The 18,361-nt window shown below is 55.9% G+C and overlaps 1 protein-coding gene across 1 annotated transcript in view; it reads right to left on the reverse strand.

Annotated features, from left to right (window-relative positions):
• The window catches only part of CCM2 (CCM2 scaffold protein), a 19,200-nt gene extending 2,400 nt beyond the window's left edge, over positions 1-16,800 (reverse strand). Inside the window, exons 1-4 of the mRNA XM_029930898.1 lie at positions 16,652-16,800; positions 11,885-12,058; positions 3,458-3,541; positions 2,977-3,160 (exon numbers count right to left, since the gene is read on the reverse strand). Coding sequence (XP_029786758.1) covers positions 2,977-3,160; positions 3,458-3,541; positions 11,885-12,058; positions 16,652-16,786 — 577 coding nt within the window. The 5' untranslated portion in view covers positions 16,787-16,800. The remainder of the gene's footprint in view (positions 1-2,976; positions 3,161-3,457; positions 3,542-11,884; positions 12,059-16,651) is intronic.
• Positions 16,801-18,361: the final 1,561 nt, after the last annotated feature.

Consider the following 18,361-nt stretch of genomic DNA (forward strand, 5'->3'; position numbering starts at 1 on the left):
AAAAAGATTAGCCACTCCTTCACCCTTGGTGGCTGCTCACCGAGACCCGTGATCACCTTCACCCTACGGGGCCTCTGGCCTCCCTGCTACATATGGTGCAAACATTCTAATCTGAGACATAAAACTGCTGATACTCGCCTGCTCTGATCTACACAGAAGAAGGTATTCCTGGGGTTCCATTCACAGCATCACTGAACTACGGGCATGAACACAATTCTGACAGGAAGGAGATGGGGAAACTGAGGTGTGGGGGCTGAAGGGCCAGGTCCAAGGGCACGGGAGGAGCAGAGGCCAGGAGGGGGCCCATGGCCCTGCCCACATTTCTTACACTCCACACAGCACCTCCCCAAAGGTGCCCTGGGGCCAATGCAGGGGAGAGGCCCCAGCCTTGTGGGAGCACTGCACTGTTAGCTCAGTGGCCCGGGGAGCAGGAATGGGAGGCAGAGCCCCCAGTGCCCCGATGCTGCATTGTCTGGGGGCAACCATGGAGGACACCCAAAGCCCACACGTGGCTGGGAGATGGGAACCAGGCAGGAGGAGGCACATCGGGACAGCTGTGCCCACAGAGATGGGGGCCCTGGAGGGCAGGCAGCACCCCACACGGGGCGAGCCACATGAATGACACAGTTAGACACCAGGACGGTATGGGCCATGTCTGCCAATGGAGCATGTGATATGTAATAAGTCCACCCTGTGCTGTGCACGGAGTGGGAATGACACCTGGGATCTCGAGAAGTATGAAGAACACGTGACATCATGATGATGGTCGTACTGGTGATGCACCAGCACCACATCGGGGACACAAGGGCTGAATGATACACATTAACACTGATTTCTCTTGCTTCCTGTCACTTCTGTGGCTACCAGGACAGACTAAGTAGCTCCGTGGCCATTCCCAAGGAAGCAGGGTGTGAGGCCCAGAGCCACATCCAGTGAGTGTGTGCGGTCTCTGACAAGCCCACATCTGGCCCCCAGGATGTCCCCTCTGGTCACTGGCTGTCCCCGCAGCTGCTGCCTCAGATCCCTGCCTATCTCCATCCATTCACAGAAACACCCCCCACGAGACTGCGTCGTCCACTCCAGCCCGGCGAGCCTGGACGTCTGGCTGCCGCCAGAAGCCCCCACGGCCAGGCCTGACTCCTGTGTGCCCCCAGCACCAGCACCGCATGGACCCGAAGAGGCACATGGGGGTCGCCGCACATCACGAATGTCTGCTTCCGGTGCGAGTTGAGGTCCACGACTCCCTCCATGGAGTACCCAGCGCACGCAGGGGCCTCACCGACACGCAGGCTCACTGCCCTTGCTGCAGGGCCGGCCGCTGAAACGTTCAAGATGCCCGGGACGCATAGACGCATTCTCTTCCCTCAACTCCAATGTTCCCAAGTGTTCATCTCATTTTGCAAAGTGGCTCCTATGGAGCTCGCTCTCTCCCTCTAGAAAAATCTGTTCCCTGTTTCCTAGCAACTGGCTCTAATGATTAACACGGATACATGTCCCCCAATTCGGGACATCAGGGGAGCCCAGCTCCCCACCCAGCAGGTTCGACGCTGGCAGGCGCTGCTCAGATGCCCGGCTTCCCACTACTTTTTGTCCCTCAGGCTGCCATAGACCCCTGGCTTCTCGCAGGACCATCCGCCCCCAGGCAGGGTAACGGGCGGCCATGGTGGCGCTGAGCAGCAGTGGCGGGAACACTCACAGCGCCGCCTCCTGGGCCAGCCAGCCCTGCCATCTCCCTGCTGGCCCTGCGCCAGTCCCTCTGCCTCGTGCTCTGGCGGCCCAGCTGTGAGGTGGGAGAGCAGGAGCTTCCTCACGGTCTATGTGAGGCCTCACGAGATGCCCCAAGGCCCATGCCTTCTACTGTCTGAGCTGCACCAAACTGCCATTTTTGTAAATTAAAATGGTTACATATGGGAAGTGTCATGACCATCAACCTGATATAATGCATATCATTAAACGTCAGATGCTCGGCGAAGGGAAGGATAAGCAGACCAGAGGGGACCTCACTCAGATGTAAAGTGTGTCAGAACAGGGGTGTGAGTGTGCATGATGTGTGTCACTCCCAGGGCAGCCCCCATAAGCTGCTGCAGGTACTGCGTGGCGACCCCATGGCAGTAACCCCCCGACTGTCCTCAAGAGCCCCCCATGCCCAGGGGCGCGTGTGAGTAGCCTCTCCTGGGCCCGGCCTCTTATAAGAATCTCTGATGCCCCATGAACCAACAACCTCAGGCAGAAAAAAGACCTTCCCCCACGCTGCCCCAAGTGTGTTCCAGGTGAATCCACCTGGCCCCCTGCAGGCCGTGCCGCCCCTGGAAATGAATGGCTCCAGGACCCCACCTGGCCCCCAGAGCGCCCAGAAAGCCCAGGACCTTGGTACTGAGGGGCTCAGCTCAAGCAAAGCCATGACTTCTCTCCTGGTGTCTCAGAGGCTGGGTACCAGGCAGTGGCCGTGGCACCCAGTGGGCAGCCCGTTGGGAATGCCCAGCCGGCAACACTGGGCTCCCATCCCTGGGGGAGGGGTGCAGGGCTGGGGGCTGGTCCTCTCCTACAAGGACATGCGCAGAACGGCTCGAGGTCAGCCTGGTCTCATCTCGCATCCAGCTTTGAGAAGCCATGACCAAAGGCAGGGTCCAAATGTTGTGGGGGAGGGGCCGAGCGGAGGTGTACTTTGCAGCTGCACGGCACTACACACCTAGGGGACACTCCAGCGTCCCAGAGGGGGCGGCACCGGGCACCCGCGGGCCCCCAGTGAGAGGGGCCAGCTCACCTATTCCTCCTGGCTCCCCGGGTCCTTGACCTCTGGCAGAGGCTGACCTAAGAGGTCAAAGGGCCAGTTTCTGGGTGTAGTGGGCCAGAGCAGCTGACTCGACACCAGAGCAGCTGCCTGCAGGGCTCTAGTAGGTTCCCAGACCCACTCCCAGGGACAAGGCCGAGGCTGCTCCCTACGAGACCCCTGGGCCCCGCCTCCCAGGTCCATACCTGTCTTCAGGACCACCAGGTGAGAGGCGTCATCCCGCACGTAGGACACGGCGGCAATGTCATGGATGGGGACCCTGAGGATGGTATCTTCCCCGTCCCGCCAGGCCAGCTTGACATTGTAGGCAGACAGGCTGATCACAGCGTCGTGCTCCTGGGTCAGGTGTCCGGGGAGCTGGTGGGCTCTCTGGAAGGGACCAGAGTATCAGAGGCGCAGGCTCGGCTGTGGCCCTGGGAGCCCCACCGATGGCTTGGTTCAGCCTACGGCGTATGCTTTACACATCTGGGAAACGGGAGTTCTGGAAACAGAACAGAACAGGCCAAGAGCCACGCGCACCCATAACGCGGGATGGAGCCATCGCTCACGGCCATGAGGCCCAGTGTCAGAGGACCAACGGCTGGTGTCAGGGCGTGAGGGTCAAGGTCAGAGTGAGGGCTGGAGCAGAGGCAGGGTCAGAGGTCAGGGTCAGGAGAATGGGGTTACCTTTGCATTGTCTATGAAATGCAGGATTTCGGTCCTACTGGAGGGATTCAGGTATCCTGGTATGGACGTTAACTGACCTAAGTACTGAGAGAAAGCAAGGAGAGAAGCCACCGTGAGGCAGGGAAGATGGGCCAGGGTGCGCCCAGGGCACGGCCAGCCTCTGCCTTCCACCACCAGGCCCGCCGTCTGGCTCAGGGCGGAGGGCCTGCCCTAGGAAGTGCGCTCCGCGTTCCTGGGGAACTACTGGTGGAGGAGACGCTCCCGCACGTCCCACCGTCCTGCGCTGTGAGCAGAGCGTTCTGTTCTCCGTGACAACGGCCTTTCTGCGAGGAGAACTCATTTCCCAGCGCCTGGGCCACCAGGGATGGAAAAACCCCTGACTCTGGGCCCCAGCCTTCTCTCAAAAAAGGGAAGCAAGGCGAGGGGCAGGTGTGGCCCTGGCAACCCAAGGGCACAGGCTTGCTGGAGGACAAGGGCAGACTAACCATAAGATGAGAGTGCACCCCGCCTCCACACGTCGACCTCCAGCCAGATTAATGCACGACCGCACATGCAAGGCCTGTCTACCTCCATTCCTTTTACCTGACATCTCTTGTCCAGCTTTCGACAATAAATTACAGGGCACACTGAGAGGCAAAAACACTGTTTAAACGGACAGGGTGAGCATCTGAACCAGATGCAGATATGACAGGGCTGTTCCCAGGAACTACTGGACCCAGAGTTCTAAGCAATGTGATTAATACACTAAGGGCTCTAACAGTAAAAATGGACATTGTGCATCATGGGTGATGTAAGCAGAGAGATGGTAATCCTAAACACGATCAATGGGAAACGCCAATGATCAAAATCACCATGACAGAGATGAAGACCAAAGAGCGCCTTTGACCGATGAGTCCATAGGCTGGACATGGCCAAGGGAAGACTCAGTGAGCATGGAGACGTGTCAACCAGAAAGCAGAAAAAGCATCAAGATGGAACCAGATACTCAAAAACAGCAAGAAAATGACAAGAGGTGCGCCATACATGTCATGGGACCACCAGGAGAAGAAGAGAAGGAAGAAGATATAAAAAGAAATACCTGTACCCATAACGACCCACACCAAACCTGAGCCTCGGAAAGCCCAGAGAACACCCAGCAGAATAAAGAAGAAGTGAGAAAAAAGAAAAACCCTGCATTTAATATTCACACTGTAAAAAATCAAAAGACAAAGAGAAGAACTGGAAACAAACCACAGGAAAGAAGCACCGCCCCTACCAAGGAGCAAGGGTAAGAACGGCATCAGACTTTTCTTCAGTAGCCAGGCAAGGAGGAGAGGAATGAAACACTGACCTGGTCTAAGGATCCCATCAACCTGCGCTTCCGTATCTGGGAAGCCTGTCATTGAGGCAAGGGAGAGATAAAAACCGTCTTTGACGAACAAAATTGGAGGAATTCAGTGGTTACAACTGGAGACTTCAACACCCCTCTCTATCAGAACTGGAAAGACTCAGCAGGCAGAAAAATCAGGGGGGACACAGGTGCACCTAACACCCTTGCTCAACAGGATGTAACTGCATCTACAGACAACTGCAACCAACAGCTGTAGAGAACACATTCTTCTTAAGTTCACAGGAAGACTCACCAATGGGCAGCACAATCTGGGCCATAAAATACCCCTTAACAAATTTAAAATACTGGAAACCGTACGCAGTGTGTTCTCAAATCACAATGAAATTCTTCGCCAAGACCCAACTATCAAAATTCACATGAAAAGAAATAAATAATCTAAATAGGCACAATAGATCTGTTACAGAAACTGAATCAACCATTTCAAACCTTCCAGAACAGAAAGCACCAGGCCCAGGCAGGTTCACGGGTGAATCCTGCCACACACTGAAGGAAGAAATGACACCAATTCTCTATAATCTCTTCCAGAAAATGAAACCAGAGGAAACATTTCCTAACCCATTCGATGAGGTGGCATTACCTTAGCATCAAAATTAAAGACCCTATAAGAAAGGAAAAAGTATACATCAGTATTTCTCATAAACATAAATACAAAAAATCCACAATAAAATATTAGCAAATGGACTCCAACAAGGTATACAGATAATTACAATCACTAAGTGGCATTTATCCAAGGTAGGCAAGGATGATTCAAAATTCAAAAATAAACTAATGTAATCCATTACACATCAATAGACTCAAACAGAAAATCTTATGATCATATCAACAGACTTGGAAAAAACATTGGACAACATCCAACACCCATTCATGACAAAAACACTCATCAAAGGAGGAGAAACTTCCTCACATTGATACAGAGCATGTACAAAAAAACTGCAGCTATCATCATAATTAATGGTGACGTGCTTGAACATCGCTTAACATCAGGAAGAAGACAAGGATGTCCCCTCTCACCGCCGCTTTGCACCACCATATTGGAAGTCCTAGCTAACACAATGAGACAAGAAAAGGAAACAAAGTACAGACTGGGAAAGAAGAAATCAAACTGTGTTTATTTGCAGAGCCCTCTCTGGCTGCAGAACCAAGCAGGCAGGTCACTCCGAATGATCAAGCGCAAGCAAGGTAAACACAGTGGCCCAAGTTGGTCCCCTGGAGCTACGCCAGAGGGTCACTGCTCCCACTGAGGAGGAACGTGGCAGAGGGGCACACCGGACACAGCAGCAGCTACAAGTCGAGCAGACTAAACTTCTGAAAAGCTGCTTTCAACAGCTGTCTGTGGGTGCCACAGCTCTGCAGGGGGACACGCGCTCATTCTAAAAAGTTCTAGGGGCCCCTGAGTAGCTCAGTTGGTTAAGCGTCCAACTTCGGCTTAGGTCATGATCTCGCCATTCATGGTTCGAGCCCTGTGTTGGGCTCTGTGCTGACAGCTCGGAGACCAGGACCTGCTTTGGGTTTTATGTCTCCACTCTCTCTGCCCCTGTCCCACTGGCATTCGCGCTCGCTCTCGCTCGCGCTCTCTCTCTCTCTCTCTGTCTCTCTCTCTCAAAAAATAAACAATTTTTTTTTTAGTTTTAGATTTCATCTTCTCTAACTTGAGGGTGGAGGAGAGGGAATTAAACTAAACAGTGTGCTGGTTCCTGCTCTCTCTAGGGCTGGGACTCTCCCTCTGAAAGAGCACATGTACCCACGGGCTCACGCTTAGCTTCTTATCAATAAACATTCTAGAATGTCTTCACAGATCTGCAGCTAGCCAATGCCTCTCCATCTGCTCCTTACTTGCAAGAAACCAAATGCGCATGCTTGTCTACATCAATCAGTACTAAATTTCATCTATTCTCACATTTCCTGATTTCAAAGCCCACTACAAAGCTATGATAGCCAAACAGTGTGATTCTGGCATAAGGACAGACTTACAGACTGAGAGGACAGAACAGAGTCTGCAAATAGATGCTTGCATCCATGGTCAGCTGATCTTTGACAAGGTGGCAAAGGCCATCAATAGGGAAAGCACAGTGTGGAGTTCCACACAGAAAAGAATGAAGTTGGATCCTTACCTCACACCATATACAAAAATTAATTCAAATGGGTAAAACACCTAAATTTAGGACACAAAACGGTAAAGGTCTTACAAGAAAACAGAGAAAAAGCTTCATGACACTGGATTTGGCAATGATTTCTTGGATATGACACCAAAAATGTGGGCAATAAAGAAAAACAGAGCAATTAGACTTCATCAAGTATCCAGAGTCTATAAAGAACTCTTACAACTTAGCAACCGAAAACTAAACAACCCAATTAGAAAACAGGCAAAGGACTTAAAGAGACATTTTTCCAGAGAAAATGCACAGACGGACCATGCACACACAGGATCACCAGTGATCAGGGAGATGTGAACCAAAGCCACAGCCAGACACCAGTGCACACACCCGTCTGAACAGCTCCCGTCAAGACAGAGAAGGCCGTGCTGGTGAGGACGGGAGCCCCATGCGCTGTCAGCAGGAAGGTGAAATGGTGTGGCCGCTGGGGAAAACCGTGTGTTGGTTCCTCAAGAAATGAAAAGTCAAATCACCGTATTCCACTTCCACAACAGAATGTGACTTGACCCTCAAAAGGAAGGGGCACCCCAGGGCACCTGGGGGCTCCGTCACTTAGCATCCGACTCTTGTTTTGGGCTTGGTCATGATCTCATGGTATCGTGGGTTCGAGCCCTGTGTCAGACTCTGTGCTGACAGCACAGAGCCTGGTTGGAATTCTCTGTCCCCCTCTCTCTGTCCCTCCCCGGCTAGTTCTTTCTCTCCCTTTCTCTCTCTCTCTCTCTCTCTCTCTCTCTCTCTCTCTCTCTCTCTCTCTCTCAAAAATAAATTAATAAACTTTAAAAAAAGAAACAAGGAAGGAAATCCCGCCATAAAGTATAGCATGGGCGTATTGTGAGGACACTAGGCCGGGTGAAATAAGCCAGTCACAAAAAGACAAACACTGTGTGATGTCACTTAGGTGAGGCACTCGGAGCAGTCAGAACCACGCAGACGGAAGGCACAATGGGTGCGCCCGGGGAGGGGAACAAGGAGGCGCTGTGTGGGGAGAACTTCGGGTTTACAAGAGGACAGTGACAGAGCTGTACAGTGGTGGAGGCTGTGGAACGGGGTGGACGTACTCAATCCTCTGAACTATGCACTTATAGATGGCTGAGGTGGGAGGGCAGGGCTTTCACACAGGGATGGGGACACAGGGCGACACACATGGGGACCTAAATGTCTTCTCAACACCGAGGCCTGCAGAAGTGGCCCATCCCCACTTGTCAGAAGACAGACGACCCCCGACACACACATGCGTGCACACATGCACACACATGGGCACACATAACCCTTGCCTGGCTACGACACTCAGGCCTCCTTGGGGTCTGACCTGGGTCAGATCTCAACAGGACATGACTGGGGACCAAGTGGTGATGGGGCAGCAGATCTTGCGGGGCTCTCCCCTCAGCACAGACAGTGCTGGTCAGCAGCTCAGCTAGAGTGAGGTGTGCACTGAATGCAGGGGAGGCCGCACCATGGCTTTGAGGGACAGGGCCCCCAGTGTAAGAGGGACCCCCTGCAGCTGCTCCCTCTGCTCCTCAGGAGGGCCGGGCCGACACCTCACTCTGGAGGATGCACTGGAACGGAGGCAGCGGCACCATGAGGGGCTCCGTAAAGGTGCAGATGACAAGTGAGGGGACAATGGGACCAGGGGAGCAGAGCCAGGTGGTGGCCTGAGCAGCGGGGCTGTGGAGCTGGGGCACCGCCTGCCGTACACACACAAGGACAAGGACCACATGGGGGCGTGACCCGGCCTCCAGATCAGAAGGGATGTCAACCAGGAGAAGGCACCCGCAGCAGAGGCAGACCCGCCACACCCTGGGGATCCCGGGGGAACCGGAAACCCTTCGCAGGTTTGGAAAGGCAGGTCTGGGACAACGTGCAGGGGCCGGGCTCAGGTACGCACACGGCGCATCCTCGGGGTCCCCAGCCCCTGGGGAACCACTGGCACGTGGTACATGGCCATGGCCTACACAAGTGAAACTGCACAACTGAACCAGACAGACTCTCTATGAGAGGTGAGCCCCGAGTAGCACCGGCTGGCAGCTGCTCACTGGGCAAACACACCCCACTCCCGAGTACAGTCATGGTCACAGTCATGGTCTTACTGCAGAGCCACAGGACCCCAGTACAGATGCATGGGGCTCCACCCAGCTCACCCGACGGCCTTAAGATGCCTGCACACAGCTGACAGAAGGTGGGGGCCCCAGCTCAGCTCCCGTATCTGGGAACAGGGCAGGGCACAGCAGTGCCCATCACAGCGGCAGGCTGTGTCACCCCATAAGGCGCTGTCCCACAAGGGAGCCAAGTCAGCCCTGGCGTGTGGCCCAAGGACTGAGTCATATCAGCAGGCCCTGCCCGTTCTGCATGACATCTCACACGTGTAGGTGCAGCGCTCGGGCTGTGGTTCCCTCGGAAACTTAGCCAGACTCGAGTCCCTTGACAAAGGGAGTTCGCCCATTCTTTCTTTCCATGAGACCCGGGAGGGACCTCTGTTGATTCTCTCAACGCTGGAGAGAACACTCCAGGGAGAGCACAGGGGCCTGGAGGCCTGGATGGAAGGTTCCAGATGGGATGCCAAGTGAGGTCAGTAGCTGCAGCGACATTCAAACCGTCCCGTCCTCCTGCTGCCTGTGGCGGGGGCTCGAGGAGCCAGTCCTCCTGCCGGCCACTGTCTTCTCCTCTGCCCTTGACCCCGGGCCCCTCAGCTGCTGTCCCCACCTCCCACCCCCTGTGCATAACATGGTCCTCTCCATCCCTGTTCTTTAGAAGTTTCCCGATAACATGTTGACATGACCACTTGTGCTGTGCTCAACTTCTCAAATCTCTATGTAGGTCTTTTGCCCTGAACAGCTTCTGGGCCCCTCCCTCTGGGACTCTGACCATGCCCACGCTGGGATGGGTGCTCGGCTCCCACTGTGGCCATCGGCCATCGAGGGTGCTTCTCTTTCCTGCTGGGCATAGTGGGTACTCTGGCTCCCCCGGGACCCCCAGACACCCTAGTGCCCCCCAGGTTCATCGGAGACAAAAGTCCCTGCCCCCCGGGAGGATGCTGGCCGCCACTCCGCCTTAGCCAGCGCCGGGGACAGAACTGGGGCCCTCAGGCTTTCCCGTCGTGTTTGTTCTTTTTTTTTTTTTTAAATGTTTTATTTATTTTTGGTACAGAGAGAGACAGAGCATGAGAGGGGGAGGGGCAGAGAGAGAAGGAGACACAGAACCGGAAGCAGGCTCCAGGCTCTGAGCTACTTGTCAGCACAGAGCCTGATGTGGGGCTCGAACCCACGGACGTGAGATCTGACCTGAGCCGAAGTCAGAGGCCCAACCAACAGAGCCACCCAGGCACCCCTGTCGTGTTTGTTCTTTTTTTTTTTTTTTTTTTTTGTCGTGTTTGTTCTTAAACATCGTCTGTTTGCTAGACCATCACCTTCCTGGCCTTTGGGCCAGAGAGAGCAGCTTCCAGTGCGGTGTGTCCACCCCTGTGGGTATCTCTGGGTTGCCAGCCTCTTTGGCTCCAAACCCAGGATGCAATGAGGAGAGAAAGGCACTGGGGGCCTCTCATGGGGCCCACGGGCCCCTGCCACTCTGCTCTCCTAGAGCCTTCTTAGGGCTGCTGCATGTACCACACCCAGGACTTCAGTCCTGGGTGGTAAGAGGGATGGGCACGTGTAGGCCACCTTCCTACCGCAGAAATCCCCAACCTTTCCTCTTCGTGGTTTAACATGGGCCGCCTTCCCCAGCACCTGCTGTGCCCTCCACAGGCAGCTCCAACCCTTCCAGGTTCCAGGTCTCCTGCATCCTACAAAGTCACACTAGAGGCTGTGACAGGGGTCCTGCATCACCGTCCGGAGGCTGCCTCTCCTCCGCCACACTTGCTGGGCCTCTGGATAGACCTATCATCTCTTTTTGCTCCCTTTCTGTCTCCTGTTGACAAAGTTCCTCTCTCTTCATCTTCCTGTTGTTTCTCGGTGCCTCTCCTAATTCTCGTTCACAGGATGCACACTGACAGACGTTTTGTGGCAAAGATTTTTGTCTCCATCCCTTTATTTAAAAGTGGATCCTGTCACCTCACAGTTCACAGCATCTCCTCTTACCTCTTCCAGAACATTCCGCTTTCCCCACTGTTTTCTTCACGGCTGCAGTCACATCCACGTTCACTTGTGCCTGTCGCAGGCTCTGTTTTGAGGCACCTTTCCTCGAATGTGTATAAACCTTGGTGCCCAGCAGAAGCCATGTGCAATGGCAGCAGGGCAGTAACCCAGGTCAGCACGGGGACAGCAGGCTGTGGGGATGCACCCTCCGTTCCACATGCAGGCTGGCTTGACCCCCCAGTCTGCACTCTGGGTCGCTGCAACACTCCTCGTGCCAGGTGCTCCCACGTCTGAGCCTGCCTAGTCCCACATCTCTGCCAGGGATGCTACCCACCTACCTCCTGGTCACCTGATGGCCTGGAGAGAGCAGAACACCCTCCAGGGACATACGCTGCCCCTACCCCTTCCTGACTTGGCAGTCAGTCGGACCGGGACCTCCGTGCATACCCTCAGGGCAGTGATAGCAGGGTCACTCGCTCTCTCTCCAAGCGTGGGGGCCATAGTCCTGGCGGAGCCCCCTCTCTGCCCCCTGACCTTGAAGCCACAGCCCCCTCCCTGGTCCGTGTCCACCCCAGTGAGCATGAGATTTGACAGGGTTCAGACTGCAACCACGACACACAGAAAACACACACACACACACCCGCCCACCCGCCCTCAAGAGAAAGGAGGCAGCTGCTTCCGTGAAAACAGCTGGAAATGGGGCTGGAAGGGAGGAAGCTGGAGCCTGGGTTCAGTCACCACCGGCCAGCACAGGCGGGACCTTGGGCGGAGGAGCACGGTGTGAGCATTGGGCAGTGCATCCTGCGGCCGGACTTACCTTCACCTCCTTCTCGATATAGTCGCTCAGCAGTCTGTCGGGCTCCACGCGCTCAGGCAGGGACAGCGCCACAGTGTGCAGAGGGCGCCTCTCTGTTACTTTCTCATGGGCTTTCTTATCTCTACTCTTTTCACCTTTTAGGAACACTCGCTTAAATGGCGACACAATCCCGGGCTGCAGGCAGAAATGGCAAGGATTGGAGTTTGTTATTCACAAAGGCTTCGCAGTGCCCCCACCACTAACAAGCTGAAGCCACCAGCACTGTCCCCTCACAGGCCTGGAACGCACAGGCCAAAGGCCAGCGCACACCAGGGTGGGGGCCCGTCCCTCGCCCATCGTGGACATGCAGGTGCATGGGGCCCCATCCCTCATCCACTCACGGACACCCAGAAGGACAAGGGCCCATTGTCCAGGCGAGCGACCTTGTGGCAAAGAAGAGGCGGGAAAGGGAAGAGGCCCCCCAGAGGGCAGGAACGTAGGGCCACCCAAGCCCTGGCACCAGCGGGTCACTTTACTCCAGGGCCCCGAGTAGGTGTCGTGGCCTCACAAAGACGGCAGCACAACAGCCCAAGCCTGGCGGCCTCTTCTCAACGCGTGTGCTCTGTGTTCCCTTCCCTGGTCCAAGGACACGCTGGCCCCAGCTGCTGACCAGCACGGGGCGACCCATATGCCAACCAGGGTCTCCCCTGCAGCCCAGTCCTACAACCAAAGTCGAAGCACAGAGCATGAGCAAGGGGGCAGGGCCAATAAGTCAACCTCACCTGGAAGCCCCAGGAACAGGCCTGGGGTCCCTTCCCAGTGACTCTGCAAGAGAGCCCCCTGGCCCTCTGGGCACAGATGTTCAGACAGTCACGCTGCGGATGGTCACGGAGGCGCAATGTGTCCAGCCCGAAGAAATGCACACCCCAGGGTGGTGCACAGCCTCTGCTGTGAGGCAACGCCCCATCAGCCTGAGAAGGTAGCTCGCCAGCCTACACGGCCTGGCACCCGACTGCAGCCAGGACCCTCGGGCCCACCTGGACCCATGCTTACAGAAACAGCTAGATGCCAGCACTGTGGACCGTTCCTCACAAGCTCTGGCTTCTATGCCCCCAGGGCACGGGGCTCAGACACAGGCCTAATCCCACACAAGCCAGCGCCATGACCTCTGAAGCTAGGAGGCTCCTCACAGCAAAACAGGCTCATAGGCAGAGATGAAGAGGTACAGTGACCGTCCCCCAACAAAGGCAGGCAAGACCTCGGTGCCTCTCAGCACACCCTGCACCCACCAGCACATTCTGCTCCACGGCTTCACCCCCTCCCTGCCCTGGAGCACCACCTACAGCCCTGGAACACCCCCTCCCTGCCCTGGACCACCCACCCCCTCCCTCCCTGCCCTGGAGTACCTCCCCTGCCCTGGAGCACTCCCCACCCCCACCCTGGATACCCCCTCCCCTGCCCTGGCACCTCTCCTCACCCCTGGAGCACTCCCCCTGTTCCCACTCCCCACGCCCCTTCCATGGAGCCCCTCAGCACTCTTGCCAGGGGTGAGTGGAATAAGGAAGGAGGTCCACAGGGCTACCACGGAAGCTGGATGATGTCCACGTGGAGGTTCACATACTTGTCTCTCTACTCTCATCTATATTTCTAACCTTCCATCTCACTAAGTGTCTTACTCCTGCCTGTACCTGCTCCTGATTCAGCTGAGACAGGATGCCCAGTGTCACCATAACATGGCCATCACAGGCACGTGGACAGACTGAGAAGGGATGGAGCGTCTCTGAGGAGCCTGCCCGCCCCAGGGGGATTTCGATCCTGCACAACTTTGGGGAGTGGCTGAGAGGGGGTGCTGCTCTGGGTGAAAGCCTGGGGGTGTCGGAGAAGGTAGGTGCTGTGTGCGGCTCATGCCGGGAACGGTGGGAAACAGTCACCCTCAATGGGTCTGACACGGACAGTAAACTTCACGTTGAAAATGACCCTGGAACTTTAGTAGAGTGAATGCCACTTCTCACCAGCCCCACCCCAAGTGGGCCAAACCGGACTGTGGCTCCCTCTCTGGCCCGTATCCCAGTCACCAGGGCCCTTCCTGATAGCTGGCTTCTGAACACAGCGCCTCCTGGGACCTGTGACAGGTGTGTACTGTCCCAGGGCTTCAGAGAAACTGAGGCAGCACACAAAAACCTCGGCCTTCTCGAAACCTACAACCTGCACAGACACGGACGTCTGTCACCACGCCCTCTCCACCTGGCAGCCCAGCAGAGCTCACACTCCTGAGTCACAACCAACTATGGCACCTAGGGGCAACAGGAACTGACCTCTGAGTGGAGAGATTTGCCAAGGTCAGCCTCTTGCCACAAAGCCCAGCCCATCTGGTATACTGATCACACTCAACCCGCAGTGTTATTGTCAGGTGCAGACACAGCTCATAAAGTTACAATCTGTGAGGGACCCCGGGCCTTACCCTGCAGCCTGCTCTCAGGACAGGCCCTCTGCGGGCCGACAAATGGCACCTGTCTGGCCCCTGCAGGCCGAGGAAACCAGGACAGCCCACCTCCTACTGCCTAGGGGCCACTGTCCCTCGACTGAGCCCCATGCCATCTGTTTCCTCCTGTGCCTCCCGGGAACCCACATGGGACCCCGCAGGGACCCCAGTGCCGAGGGAGCAGGAAGTGCTGGCCAGTGATCGCTCGGTGCCCACGCTGGCCAGCCAAGGGGAGGCCCTGTGGGGAGATGACACAACTCCCATGTCAAGAGGGCGCAGTCAGGCAGGGGAACCAGCCCAGTGCCAGTAAACAGGCATTAAATCCATAATGAAAATCGCTGGTCTGGTGCCTTTACCATGTGCTTGAGCACTGACTGCTCTGCATTCAGAGGCTCACTCTGACCACCAGGCGCCAGGTCGAGACGGCCCCACGCCAGTCCTGAGCACGAGCCCCAGGAACGTCTGAGGACAGCACAGCTTTGCCCTGCCTCAGCACTGTGCCTCGGCACCACACACTTCTCTTTTTTGGTTAACGTCTCCAGTAACTGTAACTGGCAGACGAGCCTTCCTAGAACGTGGAACACTGAAATCACTGAGTGAAGACACGGATCGTAGCAAAACTGCCCCTTCTCACCACCTCACACGTGTCATCGCAGGACAGGCAGCAGCTCCCACGGGGACAGCAGGGACCCCTCCACTTCTCCAGAAACACCACCCCTAGCAGGGCACTCAGGGTTTTAGAACCGTTGCCTTTAAATGTGAAAATGTAAAGTCAAGTTCTGGTTAAAAAAAACACATGGAGGGGGCGCCTGGGTGGCTCAGTCAGTTAAGCATCGGACTCTTGATGTCAGCTCAGGTTGTGATCTTATGGTTCACGAGTTCAAGCCCTACATCAGGCTCTGGGCTGACAGCGTGGAGCCTGCTTAGGCTTCTCTCCATCTCTCTCTGCCCCTCCCTTGCTCACTCTCAAAACACACACACACACACACACACACACACACACAGGAAGATACAATCCGGAATGTTCTGGCACATAGAAGCAGGGGTCCCGAAAATGATTAGATCCTTTAACTCTGAAATATCTGAAGATTGAGGTGTCAAGTTCTGGAAGTGGTCTCAGCCGCTGCACCCTCAGTTTCCACTCAAGTGTTCTGTCTGGATGCTCACGCTCACGCTCATCACCTCAGTGGTCCCACCACCTCTGACCCCAAAAGGCTGAAGGACCAGCGTAGCACCCAGGAAGAGCGCAACGCAAGTACGGCTTCCCTGTACTGGGGGCAGCCTGGGGGCTTCCTGGGCCTAAACCTCTGTGAAGGGTTTGGGCCCCAGGGGTGCAGGGCACAGGGGCACCTACCAGTTCTGTGACTGTGTGGAACTTTCCAGACTGGCTGGGGGATGATCCGGAGACCCTTACCATATTGTCATGTCTTCTGCTTGAAGCAACATTTGAAGTCGGGGATAGCCCTTCCGCACGTACCCAGTGTGGCCGCAGGTGCCTTCCAGAGGAGAGCCCACCTTCCCAGAGCACCTTTGTTTCACACCTGTGCTACAACACTGATCATCTTTTTTTGTTTTTAATTTTTTTTTAATGTTTTATTTATTTTTGATACAGAGAGAGACAAAGCATGAGAGGGGAAGGGGCAGAGAGAGAAGGACACAGAACCGGAAGCAGGCTCCAGGCTCTGAGCCAGCCGTCAGCACAGAGCCTGACGCGGGGCTCGAACCCACGGACGTGAGATCTGACCTGAGTCGAAGTCGGAGGCTTAACCGACTGAGCCACCCAGGGCCCCTTTTTTGTTTTTAAAGGTTTTATTTTTAAGCCCCAACATGGGGCTTGAACTCACGACCCTGACACCAAAGGTTACCTACTTTTCTGAATGAGTCAGCTGGGCACCCCCAACAGGTGAGCTTTCTAAATCATCTTCAGTAGTAAGTTCCTGAAAACAGGACACAGCCCGTGCCCTGAGGCCTCCCCGAGGCCTGGGTTTCCCCGAAGGAGGGCTCCCGGCGGCAGGCTGCCCCCCGTCTGCAGACACGCAGACCACCTGTGGACGTCACGCACGAGCTGCTGGCTGTGCTGGGGTGCCTGTGCTTTCTCTTCACCTTTTCCTGGGGCCCAGTTGACTACCATCCCTGCACACGGGACACCTGAGGCCTGCTGGCCCTCTAGTGAAGATGACGGCCCCTCCTCATCACTCCCCATCAGCCGCCAGCCACCGCCCCGCAGACCCGGAAGCCGGCAGGAACCCTGCTTCGGGGTGCGGGGCCATCATTCTCGCCAGCTGCCCCGCAGGGCTGACTCCTACCTCGTTCTCCATGGGACACCGGCTGCAAAGTGTGTCTGAGGAGGGATTTCGGGGGTCTCGGGCTCCTCCCCTCCTCTGCTCACTCCTGACCGTGATGAAAACATGCTCAGATGCCGCCCTCCCCCAGAGACACATGGAACAGGAAGACGATACCACAGCTTCCTTCTGCAAACCCCACTGAAGGGGCCAGTTCCGTCAGCAGCGTGAGAGGCGGCACCCCAAACTGCCAGCGAGGCCCAGGAAGGGCGGCGGGTGTGGGGAGACACCGAGTGGAGCCGCGTCCCTCACCGCGTCAGGCAGGCCGCCCCGGCGGCCTCCCCACACTTCCAGCAGGGCTACAGGCTCAGCCTAGGTGAGCAAACTCCGAGTCCTGCAGGGCTGTCCCCCACCCCGACCCTTGCGGGGTGCCTCCTGACCCTCGCCCTCCCCACCCCCCCCCACTCCTGAGCTGGTGGCCCCACTGGGACCCTGAAGAGCCTGTCTCTGAGCAAGTTCCCTTCAACGTCTTGGGGGTCAAAGCCACTCATGTAGAAAAGCAGAAGCTCCTAAGCTGATGGTGAAGACCCTGGCACAGAACATTCCAGAATAGCCTGCCGACAGGGAAGGCTAGCAACTAAGTGACTGGTGAGGCAGAGTGACCACGTGAGATCACAGATCAACAGTCAAACTCAACAATTACAACACGTTTGTTGTTAGGATGAACTCAATCGAAGTGCTAACTTTCAACAGCCTTTTACCCATGAAAGTGGCTATTTCCTGTGGTTCCACTTGGCCTGTGAGAAAGGTCAGGCCTTCCTGATTCTGAGAAGACCAAGGCTCCAAGGCAATCAGTCTGGGCCCCGGTTACCACCCATGTGCCCCGGATGGAGAATGTGCCGTAGGACGGGAAGGCTGCTGAACCAGACTGGCTAGAAAAAAACCCGGTCCTGACTGGACTGTCCCTTTATCTCCTTAGGGACTCAGGGCAGCATGCTGCCTGAACTCAGGTTTCTCCTTCTTCCTAAAAGCAGCCCCTGCAAAGTGGGACGGCGTAGCCCTGGCCCCCACCCAGCCCCCCGCCTGGCACAACTCCAGGAACTCCTGGGCAGCACCCAGCTCTCAAGCAACCTGGTCTCACGCATGCCACAGTCACCTGCTGGGCAAGAAAGTGACAGGCGAGTGAGTACCCAGCAGACACTGGAGAGACTGGGACGGACACACGCCCCCGCAGGCGTCTGGGGAGGCAGGGATGAAACCACCCACAGGGAAGACTGCCCACAAGTGGACCGTCCAGTCAGTGTGCCCACAGTGCAAACACTGAACCCCAACTAAACAACACGTCAGCCCCCAAAACAATTCCATTCTTTTCTTTTAAAAATTTTTTAACGTTTATTTATTTTTGAGAGAGAGAACACGCGCAAGCGCACACAAGCAGGGAGGGGCAGAGACAGGGAGACACAGAATCTGAAGCAGGCGCTGACAGCTCAGAGCCCGATGTGGGGCTCAAACTCATGAACCGTGAGGTTCTGACCTGAGCCAAAGTTGGATACTTAACCGACTGAGCCACCCAGGTGCCCGAAAACAACTCCATTCTTGTAGGGCCACAGCACAAAACCACTGGACTCAACCATCATGGTACTTTGAACTTCATCTGTGAAAATGTTGTGGAAATTTGTTTCTTCTCCCCTCATGGAATTCCTCCCAGTGTCCCTGATTTTCCCTCTTGGGCCA

This window comes from Suricata suricatta, chromosome 2, assembly GCF_006229205.1.
Source record: "Suricata suricatta isolate VVHF042 chromosome 2, meerkat_22Aug2017_6uvM2_HiC, whole genome shotgun sequence".
NCBI classification, from domain to species: domain Eukaryota; kingdom Metazoa; phylum Chordata; class Mammalia; order Carnivora; family Herpestidae; genus Suricata; species Suricata suricatta.